The sequence below is a fragment of the Sphaeramia orbicularis genome, chromosome 22 (genome assembly GCF_902148855.1).
Source record: "Sphaeramia orbicularis chromosome 22, fSphaOr1.1, whole genome shotgun sequence".
NCBI classification, from domain to species: Eukaryota; Metazoa; Chordata; class Actinopteri; order Kurtiformes; family Apogonidae; genus Sphaeramia; species Sphaeramia orbicularis.
Window position 1 is genome coordinate 1,670,220 of NC_043978.1, and position 16,260 is coordinate 1,686,479.

General features: G+C 38.2%; 1 protein-coding gene across 3 annotated transcripts; it reads right to left on the minus strand.

Moving 5' to 3' along the window:
• Window positions 1–4,964: 4,964 nt before the first annotated feature.
• LOC115414353 (putative nuclease HARBI1) lies at window positions 4,965–14,619 on the minus strand. Of its 3 annotated transcripts, XM_030127669.1 has the most exons (5): window positions 14,271–14,619; window positions 6,673–7,221; window positions 6,056–6,216; window positions 5,450–5,887; window positions 4,965–5,379 (listed from the first exon to the last, which is right to left on the minus strand). In XM_030127669.1, exons 1-4 carry the CDS (start codon window positions 14,433–14,435, stop codon window positions 5,458–5,460), a joined length of 1,305 nt encoding a protein of 434 aa, XP_029983529.1. In that variant the 5' UTR covers window positions 14,436–14,619; the 3' UTR covers window positions 4,965–5,379; window positions 5,450–5,457. The 3 variants fall into 3 exon arrangements, with proteins under 3 accessions (XP_029983529.1, XP_029983528.1, XP_029983530.1); XM_030127668.1 differs by having other exon boundaries at window positions 4,965–5,887; window positions 14,271–14,618; XM_030127670.1 differs by lacking the exon at window positions 14,271–14,619 and adding an exon at window positions 9,636–9,960 and having other exon boundaries at window positions 4,965–5,887.
• Between the last annotated feature and the right edge of the window lie 1,641 nt (window positions 14,620–16,260).

The following is a 16,260-nucleotide window of genomic DNA, read 5'->3' on the forward strand; positions in this document are numbered from 1 at the left end:
GAACTAAGTTGTGTCTTGCTTTATATATTAGTCGTGCTGTTTTACATTTTAGAGCTTTTTAGAGCTTTTTTTTTTTTTTTGCTTAATTCAAGCAAGAAAATCTGCCAATGGAACAAATGAAAATGATCTTGGTAAGATTTCTTGAAATAAGATTTTCCAGATCTAAAGTCTAAAAATCAGTTCTCATATCTCACTGAAAAGTTTCTCTTTAGGTGATAATGTCTTATATTAAGTGTGATGAGATATTTTGACTAGAAATGAGAAAAATACACTTGGTAAGATTTTCAGAGTTTTGCTGTAAGTAACTGAGTCATACACCACTGAACATGGTCCAAAACAGGGCTCTCAAACTCATTTCCTTTCAGGTTTCACATTCAGCTCAATTTGATCTCCAGTGGGCCGGACCAGTAAAATTATAGCAAAATAACCTATAAATAATGACAACTCTAAATTTTTGTCTTTGTTTTAGTGCAAAAAACATCCCTTTAATTATGAAAATACTTACTTTTAGAAATTATCCAGACAAAAGAGATTTGAACAACCTGAAAAAAATGAAATTTGTTAGGAAAAAATAAGTGCAATTTTAACAATATTATCCCTCAACTTGTCATTTCTACATGTGCATTATGGATCAGATCTACAAAGACACTAAACACTGAGTAACAGGCCGAAAATTGTCAAAATCATGCTTAATTTTCTTTAGACATTTCAGGTTGTTCATATTTGTCCAGGTTATTCACATTTTATTGTTAAAGGATAGTTTGTAAATGTAAATATTTTCATAATTTAATGGGTTTTTTTTGCACTAAAACCAAGACAAAAATTTGAAGTTGTCATTATTTATAGGCGTAATGTAATATTTTTTTCACATCAAACCAAGAAGAAAATATGGAGTCATTATTTTTTGTAGGTTATTATGTTATTATTTTACTGTAGATCATATTGGTCTGTATGTGGAACCTGAACTAAAATGCCTTGACTGTGGAATTTTTGCACTTTGTAAATTCATCCCACGGGCCGGATTTGAACCTTTGGCGTGCCGGATTTGGCCCCCAGGATGCATGTTTGAGACCCCTGGTCCAAAAGGATTTTCTAGACAGAATTCTGCATCTGGCTGAACCAGAAACGCTTATTTATAAAATAATCCAAAGTGGGTCAAACAGATAGGAGACCAGAACACATCCTTATTGGATAAATTGGATTCGATATTGGATTCATTAAGTTTGCAAAATTACTGAATTTAAGCTTAAAACTGGGCTCATGAAAACAAGCAACATTACAAACATTTCATAACTTTATTTGGATGATGATACATTACTGCAAATGTACCAACAGATTATGAAGTTGTTCAAATGTCCTAAAACTCAGCAAAATTAATTAGCCCATGATGAAAGATTTATTCCTAGAAGGAAATGACAGGAAGGGACTACCTGAAATAAACTGGAGTAGAGGTAAAATGTGAAATGCTCAAAGTACAAGTATTTCAAATTACTACTTTTTACTTTGTCATTGCAGTTCAGAGTCATTATTTTCATGAAATGAATAAGCACTTAATGGCCTTCAGATAAACAGTACGTCCATTTTGTTTGTTCATCAGTGTTCATTTTCTTCAGGATTACATTTCGTCTATCTTAGTTTCTACATTTTTTAACCATTCTGACAAAACCCTGACGTTCTAGAACATTTCCAAATGTGTCTTTGCACAAGTGTCTGGAATGTATGAAACCAGATATTTTCTACTTCTAAATGTCAATTTGTAACAATAAAAAAACAAATAAAACTCAACAACAGCCAGAAGGTCCTGGGTTGTGGGGTTTTACTGCGTGGAGTTTCTATGTTCTCCCTGTATCTGTGGAGGTTCTCTGTGTTCTCCAGCTCCATCCCACCAACCAAAGACATACACTTTCATGGGTTAACTGGTCAATAATCTGAACCGGCTGTAGATGTCAATCAATCAATCAATCAATTACAACATTATAATCTTCACTGTAAGACCGGATAGTTGAGTTTACTTTAAAAAATCTCAGGTAACCTGTTGCCTTAAAAAATTTCAGTAGTGAGTAATGAAAACCTGAGTGTATTAAACTGAAATGCTTGATTTGAATGGAATTGCTATTTTAAGTACAACACACTAAATGCCAAGTTAATTTAACTTAAAATTTGTTCCAATGTTAATTGCTTTGTATAATCATTAGACTTCATTGGACTCTATTCCAAGTTGATGTAAATTAAAATCTTTTGCAATATAAAGTGCTTTGTATAACAAGTAAAGCACTCGGAGAGTGCAGACCTCCGCCAAGGCAGATCAGTGGGCCCCATGCCCCCCACCCCACCCCACCCCCACTCCCCCCATCCCCAATCACCACCAAAATTTAATCATTTCAAAACAAAGCCTTTTTTTTTTTAGCTGAAATTAATTTATTTTTCATCCTCTAATAGTTTTCTATCCTATGTTTCAAAAACAGGTTAATTTTAGAGGACATTTAGTCTATATAATGTATATTATTGTGGATGGAGGCAGAAAAGCCGGGTGTAGATTACTGCACAATTTGCATTTGTTCGTAGTTTATAAAGATGCCACTATACATGACAGGTGAGCTTTTTCTCCATTACATAATGTTTTTGGAAATAGTGTCCATCATTAAAAAAAAATAAAACTGTACACATCTCAAATGTTTTCTTCCATGTAGCTGTATAATTTCATAAATGCACCAGACTTTGTGTTATTGTAACTAGCAGCATTTTACCCATGGTGCAGTGGCGGCTGCTCGTCTTTCAGACAGGGGAAGCTCATTGTCGGCTTACATCAAAAAAATTAACACTGAACAAACAAGAACTCAAACTATGAATTATGAAAGAGCTGCAGCACCTGAAACTGACCACAATGAACATTTGACACATAAACAGAACCACAGTGCTGCAGTTTCACAACCACAGTTTGTCATGTCTGTTCTGGATTGGGATTGTCTCTGTCAACTCACCATATATTTTGTATTAGTACGTTTTTTTTTGTTTTGTTTTGTTTTTTATCAATTACTAGAAATTCCAGGTGACCCTATTTGAATTGCAGGCAACCCCACGTGGGGTCCTGACCCCAAGGTTGAAAAACACTGCTGTAGGTGAACTGATCATACATCCAGGGGGTACCCCACCATCACCTGTTGGAAGCTGGAATGGGCTGCAGCCCCCCATGACCCTCCAGGGGATTAAGCAATTATAGAAAATGAACAAAATCCATCAATTAATCCTGTTTAGGATTATTCCATCTTCTCCACATGTGAGCTTCCCTTTGTTATGAGACAAACTCTTTTTTTTTCTTTGATCAGTGTAGTGCACTTTTGTAGCTACTTGTGTTGCTACAAACAATATTTCATTTTTTGTCCTAATGTTTACGGTGGTTTGTTTTATTTTATTTCATTTAACCTTTATTTAACCAGGCTGGTCTCACTGACATGGGGGATCTGTTTTCCAAGGGAGACCTGGACAAGACAGCACCCATACAGTCGCATCATTCCAATTTACAACAAAAGCATTAGCAAACAAATAAAGACATATACAATCAGTCAAAACATTTACAGACCAACAGCCCCAAGTCCACAAATTTCACTCTATTTAAAATCAGTCAAATAAATCAGTATTTGTAGATGGAGGTCAGACTGAAGCTGGTTCCAGGCATCAGGAGAGGAAAACCTACAAGGTTTCTGTCCTGCTTCGGTCCTTCCCTTTGGAACTAACAGTTTGATAGTTTCCTTTGGGAGGAGATTGGAACTGCCCTGATTCCAGGTTAACAGTGAACATTAATAAGAAGGAAGTCTCCCCAGAACTGTTTTGTAAATTCAAATATACCAGTGACTGAGCCAACGAACAAAGAACACTGACCAGTTCAGTTTACTGTCTGTCTGAGACAATGGGCAGGTGCCAGAATACTGGAAGGTCTCAGAGCATCTGTCTGTCTGTGTGTGTCTGCACGGTTCTGAAATGGACATGTTTTTAACAGACCAATTTGGTTCCTACAGTTGAGGAATAGTCCCTATTCCACATTAAATATCTTTTTTCTTTCAAATTCACTTTTTTTTAAGTCAGGAGGGAGTGATTTAATTCACGTTGCTACAAAGTTGGCAGCCGGGGTGGGACAGGAAGCAGCCTTGCACGTCAGGGGACAATGGGCGTGGCCAGTGTTGTCCTCGGTGTCTCGGGCATCACATAAACTCTGTACAGAGCTGACTGCTGCAGTTTGTCAGACTTATGTGTTTTTGGTCCTGGAACAGACTAGTGAAAACGGCAAGTTGATAGAACCAGTATTCTGGGAGATATTAGTAATTTTGGAATACAACAGCCTTACAATCACGTTGCTATGCCTAGAATCACATGAACGCTTTGGCGGTGACTGCTGGACAAATGTGGTACAGCATGTGTGAATATACAACAAATATCGGCGCTGGGGGACCAGGATACTACCCCTCAGGGTCAGGATGTGGATTTTAAAGACACTCCCCCTTTTCGCATCCCATCCTCAGTATTGGTAATAGGGCTGGGCTTATCGATCTAAATATCAATAGCATCAATACCAAGGTGAGTATCAGTACGGGATCGATACTAACATGATGAGATCAATACTTTTGTTATAGCTTCTCTTCTATACATTCAGCAAATTACTCGAATTTCCTCACAGAGTTCATGTGAATGCAGCTTCTCTTCAGGTCTGTCTGTGCAAACAGTGCACCTGTCTCTCTCTGACACCCCCCCCCAAGCATTCTGCTGGAGAGCAGAGACTCAGAGCACTGACTGAGAGAAGCCCGTGATGACGGCGAGAAAGAGAAGCGCTGTGTGGAACTTATTCACTGCAGCTGACAGGAAAACTGCCACATGTGATGTGTGCAATAAAGTCATTCACCACTGTGGAAACACCACAAGTTTAAAAGGGGAATTATTTTATTATTTTTATACAGTTAAATTGTTTTATATTGTAGTAAGTTAATTTAAAAAACATGTTTATTTGCCTAAAATCATTGCCCTGTGTTTTATCATGTTCATAATCAACTAACTAAAGGCAAAATCACAAAATTATTCAATGATCATGATATTCATGATAAGTAAAAAAGTATCAGTATCGGTATTGGTGATACTAGTCCTCTATTTACTTAGTATCGGATCAATACCAAAATTCCCAGTATCACCCACCCTTAATTCACAATGATGAAGTGCAGGACCTAGACCCCGTGGTTCCCCACGGGTCAACACACTAGTGTCTCCCCAGTCATGTACAGGTACAGATGATGAGTCCACCAATTTCCGTTTTACATTAAAACAGAAACATGTCTTGTTTCTGTAATAAAATCCAAATAACAGCTTCAGCTGTTTAACAACACACAGAATGTGCTCCTTAAAAAATACAGTAAGTGGTCATCACTTAGGTCCCCATGACATGTTTCCATGACCCACAGAATACCATTTTTTTTACTCGTTTTGTTCAAAGTAGTCACAGAAGAGGTGTCGGACCTCCTCAGCTTGGCTCTGGTCCAGGCTGGTGGAGAGCAGATGTTTGTGGTTGGGCTGAGGGCTCTCTGTCTCGGACACCTCCGCCTGCCACTCCGCCTTGAAGGCGTCTCCGTGGGACTCGCACATGTTGTGCAGGATGCAGCAGGCCAGGATCATGGTGGGCACCACGTCCAGGCCGCAGTCGTTCCTCTTGCTCAGACACTGCCATCGCGCCCTGAGCCTCAGCAGAGCCTCGTCACACACTCGCAGCGCTCGGCTCAGGCTCCGGTTGAACAGTCTCTGTCGCTCCGTCAGCGCCGTGTGAGTCGCTCTGCGGCCCTTCTCTTCAGGAAAGGCCTTCATGAGCCAGCTCTGCACTGGGTAGCACGCCTCCCCCACCAGGACGTACCTGCACACACAGCAGCTACCGTCAGCTGGACGTCACACTTTAACAGTGACTCAAATAGAAGAACATCTGTATCAGAACACTGAAACAGTTATTATTGATTGATGAACTTTTAACATAGTGTTTATTGTTCAAATATTATCATGTAGAAGCAGCTGATTTCAAATGCACCTGAGGGGTTTTCCCATAAATGTCGGGGTGGGGTTGGGTGACAGCCCACCCTCTGCCGCTGAAGCCCAGAGCGAAGAGTTCTGTAAGATGTCAGCAGGCTCGGTCCCACCTGGAAAACTGGCACATACGTCCCAGAACTGTCCACGCCCACTCACAGCCACCTAAGGACACACAAGACACACCGGGGTCAGGGAACCACACATACATTCATTCATTCATTCATTCATTCCCCTTTATTTAACAAGGAAAATCTCACTAAGATGATTAAAAACCTCTTTTACAAGGGAGTCCTGGCCCAGACAGGCAGCAGCAAAAACACAAATAACAGAAATATTTAAAAATAATAATATCCTTTACAAGCAGATTAAGAAAAACAAGTGCACGTTGTTGGAGTCGGCCTCAAGACCTCTCAGTTTGGATCTAAAAGTGCTCAATAAAATTACGTCAGTTAGTTTCCAGGAGTTCTGAGGGAGTCGTCAATCAAACATCCAGGTATTTGTACATGTGAACCACCTGTTTCATATGTCTGTTATTCCAGTGGTCACTGAGGGGATCATCCATGGAAACTTCCTTGGAACTATTGGAAGCAGGTGAGTGTGGATGTGCTAAATATTTACCTGAGAGACCACTGACAGCCATCCTGCAGGGTTGGCATAGTCAGACGCATTGTTGGATGGTGTGATGATGGCTGTGTGGAGTGTTGCTATGGCAGCAACACAGTGGGGGAAACCCCAGTGGGACAGGAACAGATGAGCCGAGTCCTCCAGCTCCTGCTCAGAAGGGGAGCGCAGGTACACCGAGCTGAGTAGTGCCACGATGGCGTGACACATGTCTCTGACACACCTGCACACTGTGGACTTCCCCACTCCGAACAGCGAGCTGATGGTGCGGTATTCGATGTTTGACGCCAGACGCCACAACGCCACAGCGACTCGTTTCTCCACGGGCAGGGCCAGGCGGAAGCTGGTGTCCTGACGAGCCAGACGAGGCCGCAGTTTGTCACAGAGGTAGAAGAACGTGTCCCTGCTCATACGGAATTTATCCAGCCAATCAGAAGGCTGGAACTCTGTCATCACCACCCGCTCCCACCAATCAGTGCTTTGAGTGGTGGTCCAGGGACGAGTGCGGATGCGCACATTGGAGCGGATTCCTCCTGCTATCATCATCTGTAGAGTAGAAAGATAAAACTCTGTTTAAGTGGTGACAGAAGTGTTCTCATGACAGACGTAATTTATCATCATTTACTATAATATCATCTTCTGTACTTTGCATTTTTTCAGTGAAACTCAGATATGTTCCTGTATTTAAGTTACTGTTCATGTAGATCAGGGCTGTCAAACTCATTTTAGTTCAATTCCACATTCAGCTAAATTTGATCTGCAGTGGGCTGAACCAGTAAAATAATAACAGAATAATACATAAATAATGTCAACTCCAAACTTTTCTCTACGTTTAAGAGCAAAAAGAGTAAATTTACATTATGAAAAGGTTTCCATCTACAAACTATCCTTTCAAACAATGTGAATAACATGAACAAACTGAAAAAATAAGTGTAATTTTAACAATATTCCGCCTCAGTTTATCATTTACACATGTACATTATAACTTACAGATCACAGTGGATCTACAAACACACAAAACATTTAATAACAGGCAGAATATTGTTAAAATTGTATTTACTTCTCTTAAGACATTTCAGGTTGTTCATATTTGTTCAGGTTATTCACATTTTTTGAGAAACTATACTTTGTTTTAGTGTAAATACATGAAAATATTTACATTTACAAAGAGAAAAATGTGGAGTTGTCATTATTTATATGTTATTATGAAAGTATTTTACTGGTCCTGCCCACATGAGATTGAATTGGTCTGAATGTGGAACCTGAACTAAAAGGATTGTTAATATCTTCAGTGTAATTTTTGCATTTCACAAATTCATCCCAAGGGCCGGACTGGACCCTTTGGCGGGCCGGTTTTGGCCCCCAGGCCGCATGTTTGACACCTGTGATGTAGATGTTCATAAAAGCTCAGGTTAAAGTTGAGGGTTATTATATCAGAAACAGAGAAAACTGAAGGAAAAAAATGACTTTTTCATCAAGATATAATAATATATCTGATATATTATATATAGAATAATACAACTGAAGGTAAAAACAAGTGTGTCCCATCCACTGTCATGATCCAACTCCATGGGTGTTACTGGTGAATCAATGTTGTTGAAGATAACTGTTTCCACGGTAACTACGAAGCCTCTGAATGTCCAAATGGGTCATATCTGATGACCATGAAAAGATGAAGAACTGTATTTTTACCTCACATCATTGTCACCATCATTACTCACATATCCTTTTGACAGTTTTTCTGACAATGCACTTTTAAATTCAAGTTCGCTCTTAAATTGTACCCCCCCATCTCTCTCTGAGAACAATTTCTGTATTTAACCCTTTCATACATGAATTATGTGAACCTTAATCAACATTTTGGCTGTTTTTATTCGTCTTTAGACATGGAAAAAAAAAACAACGCGATCGAATATTTTCTTATGAACCTATTTGCAAGTTGCAAAATGTCCACTCAGCTGGACACAAAGAAACATGTATTTACTGATATATTGTGTGAAAACTATGTGATAAAAACATTTTTAATGGTGCTAATCTGATGTTTTCTCACATTTTAACTAGGGCTGGGCAAGTTAACGTGTTATTACCGTGTTAATGCATTCATTAAATAACACCGACAATTTTTTAAATCTGCCGTTAATGCCGTTCTGCCTTTCAAGCAAGTCTTAGTTCATTTATACATACAAACTCTTATTTTGAAACTCATGCTTTTATTTTGGCGCTCCACACACACCAAGCGCCGGTGCTGGTGTAGCTGAGAGGAGAAAAGTGTGCAAACTTTCCGAGTAATGCTGAATCAAACTTTGTTTAACTCCTGCAGTTCAACGCCTGTATGAATTTATCATTCTGTTGTTTGCGAAATAATTTCACATGCAAACACACATTTCACATACATGTTAGAAACATGTTTATAACATTATTTTGGATGTGTTTATTACAATGAGTTATTAACATGTCTAAGCTAATTCGTTTATGCTAGCAGTCACAGATGGGTTGCTAATTTTTTATGCAGGCTCATGTTAAGTTTATGTAAATTCATTGGTTGTGTTTAGGTATAATATGCCAGCCTTTGAACTGACCTTTACTTATTTACAATGTGATTGTTGTATTAGCAGTTAATTTAAGTTTATAATAATTATATCTATGCATTCTCTGTGAATATGCATATTATTAATAGACATAACTAATTGATTTATTTTGTCTTTATTTTAGTTTCACTCTGTCAATCTGCATGATATCAAGTATGTACATTAAAGCTGCAAACTTCATAGAGGACATATCTTCAGACAGTCAGACGCCATGGAATGATGGAAGACGCCAGACGCTCGAAAAGACAACACAATACACCGCTACAGAGAAATAATAGATTTCACCCTCTGATGGCGTTCACTTTTAACAGATATCTTACCAAGACATGGACTAAAGGCTGTAATTTATTAGAAACAGAATCTTAACAGCACCTTAAGTTTTACAATACCGCCCTGTCACCGCGACAACCAGGAGCAGCGCCGCTTTGATGTCCTCCACCATCCACAGCTCCATGAGCGGAACCTTCCCGTCGAACATGAACTCTGACCTCCAGTATTCGGTGAACTTGTCCTAGTCCCATACTTCGGCCCGGGTTGGGCTCCACGCGGATCCGCTGTGACGACAGTGCACCTCCCGCCACGGACTACAGACCGAACTGGTGGAAGGACGGACCGTGTTAATCTGAGGGCCGGTTGTGGACCGCGGACCGGGTACAGACAAGTCCGGATGGATCAACAACAAACTTTGTGACTTCCTGGATTGAGGTGCGTTCAGGGACTGTCCGATTAAAGAGCGTCTGTGTGTCTATAGTACTTAAACCAGACTCACTAAGGAGTTGGAGAATAAATATTTTATTTATACTTTATACTTTGTATTAATACTGTTGACTGTCTGCTACCAGAATATACCGGCCAGGTGGCTGACCTATTGCTGCCTCTTCCTGTAATTTTTTTTTTTTTTTGGTGATTAAAGATGTCTCTTCTCATCATCTTACTCTCCCTTCTAACTGCCCTGGATCCTGGAACTCTTACTACTCCCTTGCAACCTCCTGTTCAAGAGACAGTTACCTCTTTTGTCATCCTATGGCTGTGGTACACTGGTCTTAAATTTTCCATCCAGGATTGTCTCATCCCTTTGGACTACTATGTTTGTTGCCCCCCTTTCTCAGTGTGTTACATTTCTTGTTCCACTGTCTCAGACTTGTTATTGCAACAGCTATATGTCTCCAACTCTTTCATTTCAATCAAGTCCCGATGAAAGATAAAAGCTGTCAACGTTTTAGCACTGCTTTTCATCACATGTTAATCACTCTCATGTGGCCATCTCTGGCAATGTTCATCCAAATCCTGGGCCTGCTCTAGTTAATATAGTCCTACTGCTCCTAGTCTGGTGTTTGACGATTTTGTCAGCGTAAATCTCTGGGCTTTTTACATATCAATATCCGTAGTCTTTTACCTAAACTCGATTTGTTAAAATCCTGGGTACACACGCAGATCCTATGGTTTTAGCAGTCTCTGAATCATGGCTTAAGAAAAGCATTGCAGATGCTGACATTTTAATTCTAGGTTATAATGTCTTTCGCCAAGATAGAGACACCAAGGGAGGGGGAGTGATTCTCTTTGTAAAAGATCATCTGCAAAGCTCTGTTTCACACTCAAAGTCTGTTCCCAAGCTTCTTGAACTGCTTGTGTTAAAGATCAAACTGTCAAATAATTTCTCTCTTTCTGTTGCTGTCTGTTATAGACCACCCTCTGCCCCACTATCCTCTCTAACTGTACTCAGCGAACTTCTGGCCCCACACATCTCCTCTGAGTTTATTCTCCTTGGTGACCTAAATTGGGACATGACTAACCCCCCAGATAAGGTCATTCAACAATTTGACGCACTAAATCTCTCCCAAATTAATTCAGAGCCCACCCGGCACAATTTGAAATCTCCTTTATCTGCATCACTGATAGATATTATCCTCACGAACACCCCTTCTAATTATAAATCTGGCATCTTTTGTCAAGATCTGAGTGATCATTGGGCTATTGCCTGCATACGCTCTGGCTCCTCAGTTAAACGTCCACTTGTGACTGTAACGAAACGCTCTACGAAGAAGTTTAACCAAGAAGCCTTTCTCCATGACATTGCTGCAGAGAACTGGGACAGAATTAATACTTACTCCACTGCGGATGCTGCCTGGTCCTACTTTAAGCTGATCTTTATCCAGATCATCAATAAACATGCTCCACTCAAAAATTCACGGATCAAGGATCGCCTCAGCCCCTGGTTTTCCCATGATTTGGCCACATTAATCCGCCAGAAGAACACCTTACTGTAGACTCACTGTAAAACTGCAACGTACAAACAAAATATGTCTCAATTCTGTTCACTGCCTTAGTACATTTACATGGCATTATACATTTAAATGAATGGGAAGAAGACCGCTAGCTCAATGCTAACTTGAATGGGAAAATCCATAGACATGTTAACGATTAGCATTTACAGATTAATTTAAGATTTACAATGTCTTTTTATCCAGCAGCAAAGGTTCACATCAGAGATATTTGATACTATTCATTCTGACAACAACTGAACAGAAAATACTCACAGGCAAACGTTTTTGGGGCCATACAAACAGAGTGAAAGAAACGTGTCTGTTAGCTCCTTCTTATGTCCGAACTAACTACAGGAACACCGCAAGGACAAAACATACGTTAGTGACACTTATTCCGACCACTAGAGGGCCCCTTTGCTTTGAACAGCTGAACATCACATATTATTGGGCTTATTAGTATTAGTACTTATTAGTGGGACTAAGACTCCTGTCAATCACTCACAAGTGAAAATAAACTGGTGTGGACATAAACATGGAGAAAAGTACCGGTCTTTTCCATGGACATTTTCATTAAATGTCTTCAGATGGTGCGGTTGAGAAGGACAAAGTGTTTGGAAGCACTGACATGTGAATTATTTTTTATCACTGGAGTACTTCAGTCTGAAATATCACTGAAAGGAAATACACGCTATTGATGCCGGCAACCCCCGCCCCCCCCCCCCCCATATAACTATGCGATTTATCGTGATTAATTACAGAAATCCACGCAATTAATTGCAATTTAAAATTTTAATCGCTGCCCTGCACTAATTTTAACATACACTAATACTCATTTCATGGAGATACTATACAAAAAAAAATAATTTCTTGTTTGAAAAAAAAAAGAAGTAAATTATAGTCTAATAACAATAACAAGCTACTGATTTACACTCAAACACGTTACTGCAGATCAAGTTTATCAAGAACAGGAAATTTATGGTAATGGTATGAATGTCAGTGTTTGGGACGATGCACTAGTGTCCACTGTGTTGGCTGATATGGAACTAAAACAACAAAATCCATGAATAAATAAGAGACCAGCTATACAATAACTGTACACTGTAGTGACCACTATGCATGAAAGGGTTTATTTAGAAATAACTTGTTTCTTATTTTAAATATTAGTTGTGCTGTTTTGAATTGACTCAAATCTGTGAGTTTTAGAGCCTGTACTTTGAAAGAGTTCACTTGTCTTTTTCCAGCAGGTCGTTTGAACAGGACTGAGTATGCACTGTAAAAAAGGCTTATGGGGGTTGGTAAATACAAACTACGGAAATTAGTTACATTTGAATCAACAGTAACACTGGTCTACAAGTTTTTAGAAATGATTTGCTTCAGAGATTAAATGTGCTAAATGTTACGTCTTTTAATAAGACTAATTGGAAAATAAATGACAAAAGTGCCGGTTTGCTGATGTTTTCAAGATATTTGGTTAAGGGTTATTACACATATATACTGGTTTATGTACATTTATATAATAGTTTTATAAATCTTCCACTAAATAGAACCTGTAAAGTGAATGTATTCTAATGTGCAGACAGTGTTTTGAAGTATGATCTTGTAGCTCTGAGACAAATATCCCTGTTGAGTCCAAACCCATTTCTCTCGTTAATTCTTGAATTTCACATTTTGACCCAAGGCTGTATCTGGAAAGTTTAGCCAACCAGCATTTTTTATTTGATTTTTCTTTATCTCTTCTTCTTTGACTCTCATGTGGTAAAATTTCATTACTTTTATTCTGGAAGCATTTTCCTTGTAGACCAGTGTAATAGCTGGCCAGTGAAATCTATTAGGACTGGTTAAAGTCTACATATTTGTTAACAGTAACAACTGCTACTTAAAATAATATAATAAAATCTACCCCATAATATTGTGACATGTTGGAGGAGCAGCTGGGGAGAGTTTCCCAGCATTGCATTGGGACAGTTTTTATATGTTTACAGTGTTCTGAGTTGATAAGAAGTGTTGTTCTTTTAAAATATATAGCGCAGTTATGGTGTGTTTGACTGTTTTGATTATTTATTTTTTTGTTAAATCAATATTTCTGTTGAGTTGCCGTTTATATTCTTGCACCATGAGCTAAGTTGTTCCTTTGTTTCTTTCTTCTCTGTAATGGTGTCCCATACAGGGGTGGGTTAAAATAAAATACCAGATTAAAGTCTTCATCTGTCATGCTTCACATGCTTCTTAGGGTTAGGGTTGAATAATGAACACCTCCTGTGACTGGCAGCTTTTCAACTAAAACTAACCTTCCTAGAATAAGTCATGCTTAAATAGTTATATTAATTAGTTGTTACTAACAAATAAATTAAGGGTGGGTGATACTGGGAATTTTGGTATCGATCTGATACCAATACACACACACCTTAGTATGGATACAATCAATATTTAGATTGATCCTCCCTGTCCTAAATTAAGTAGATGAACATATTCCTATTAACAAAAGAGAGTTAATATTACTCACTTTTTATGAGTAATTTGTTGTGTAATCTACTGGGATATGAAAGGTGGATTTGACCTCGTTTCTTTTATTGTGTTATAGCTGTTCAATTTAATCACATTTTACTCAAAGTATGAAGTAAAACCTACTCAACCAAAATGAGTGCCTCACTTTTACCGAGCAGATTCTAAAGGTTTGTTTGGACAGTGTGTGACTGACAGCAGTAGTTAGTGTAAATGCTTTCTCCGATGTGGGAGGACTGACCATGAGCATCCTCCTCTGTCTCTGGAAGAAGTACTGTCGGTGTCGGATGCGTCTGTGGATCTCATTCCGTCTGTGTGTGTTTGCGGTGTTGATGTCTCTCCTCCTCTTCAGCAGCATGTATGTCATGACGAACAGGAACGACCGCAGCTGCTCCTCTTCCTCCATTTCAAATCTCTTTACGTTAACGTAAAACTCATATTCATGTGAAACAGCTCAGATGTTCGTAGTTTCGGTCACTTCACACTTCCGCTACATAACCTACCGAAGGCCTGACCGCAGTGAAATCATTCCAGAGGCTCCATTGTTGTTAAACCTGAAAGGCTAACGTTACGAGGCCAATGAGACTCCATATTTTGGGGGGGCATTTCGCCCGAGGGCGGGGTTACGTCCTACGTCACTGATGTGTTGGAGATACGTCCTGCGTCACTGTTGTGTTTGATGCGGTGTCATAACCCGATTATGCGCAGTATTTAGTTAATTTTTCATTTTATTGGGAAATATTTCATTCATAAGCAAAAATTTTCAGCCTCCAAACCAAGCTTTCCTCTTTTTAATTGAATTTAACTCACTTTATAAAGCATTGCCCTTGTAATAATAAAAAAAGTAGGACATTTCTAGATAGTTATGTTATTTAATGTATCTTCTGACATTTAACGAAATTTTAGAGAAATTATCTATGTTCTTATTTATATTTTTACATTTATTTTTTGTATATGAATTATTGAAAATGTTTTCTGTACATATACTGATTGTATTTTATTTATTTTTGTATCTGTATTCTTATGTATTGTGTTATATGTTAAATGTTTGACAACGCTGTATATTGATACTTAAATAAAGTTAAAAATAATAATAATAATCTGGTTGAGCTAATAAATATATAGTTTCATGCTGTAATTTACTTTTAACCTAGTTTACCTCTTCTTCGTTTATTCATTTATTACTTAATTTACTTATTTATGTAGTTATCTTATTTATTTTCTTCCTGCCTTGCCTCAAGCTTTATTCTTTACCTGTTATTGTTTATTACCCCGCCCCCCCCGAAGGGAAGGTAAGGGGTATTATTTTGGTTCCGTTTTCTTTCTTTCTTTGTGCCTTCCACCACTTGATACTATTGTGGTGGTATTGTTTTTGGTTCGGTTTGTTTTACACTCAAACAGCAAAACATTGGCTGAATTCAGACCAAATTGGGTTTATAGACTGCCAGTGACTCAGAATAAATGTCATTACATTTTGGGAAGAGTAGGTCAAAATTTACATTTTTATGAATTTTTTAAATCTTTTTTTCCCCGTTTACTTATAATGGGCGAAATTTCACGTCTATAGCAGCAAACCTATTGGTTGAATTCAGACCAAATTGGGTTTATAGATTACCAGTGACCCAGAATACATGTGATTACATTTTGGGAAAAGTAGGTCAAAGTGCAAATTTTTAAAATCTTTTTTTTCTCCCATTTACATATAATGGGCGAAATTTCACACATCTATAAAAACCTCAATTTTGTTTCCATTTACTTTAAAATTGGCACATATATAGAGGCAACTGTTATGACATCAGCACACGCATAGACATAATGACATCAGCTGAATCAATGCCAAAATAAGGAACAATATATGTGAAGTGCGGGGTTTGTTGTGCCTGGAACCACTTGTTGATTGCTGTTGATCTGTTTTGTATATCACATTTTGTAAATAAAGTTAAAAAAAAAAAAAAAAAAAAGTAGTTTTGTGCCTCCTATCACTCACCAATATTGAACTTTCATCATTTGAAAAAAGCAGTCAGTGTTACATGTACGATGTCAATGGCATTGTCAATAACATATAATAATTATAAAATTATAACAAATAACAAAATAAAATTATAGAAATAATATATATAAATATTAACAGACATTCAAAATATGCTCAAAGACCAAATTGTGTTAACTTGCACTATATATAAGAACAAGTGGTGCCAGGCACAACAACCCCCCCTTTTAACTGTTTCACC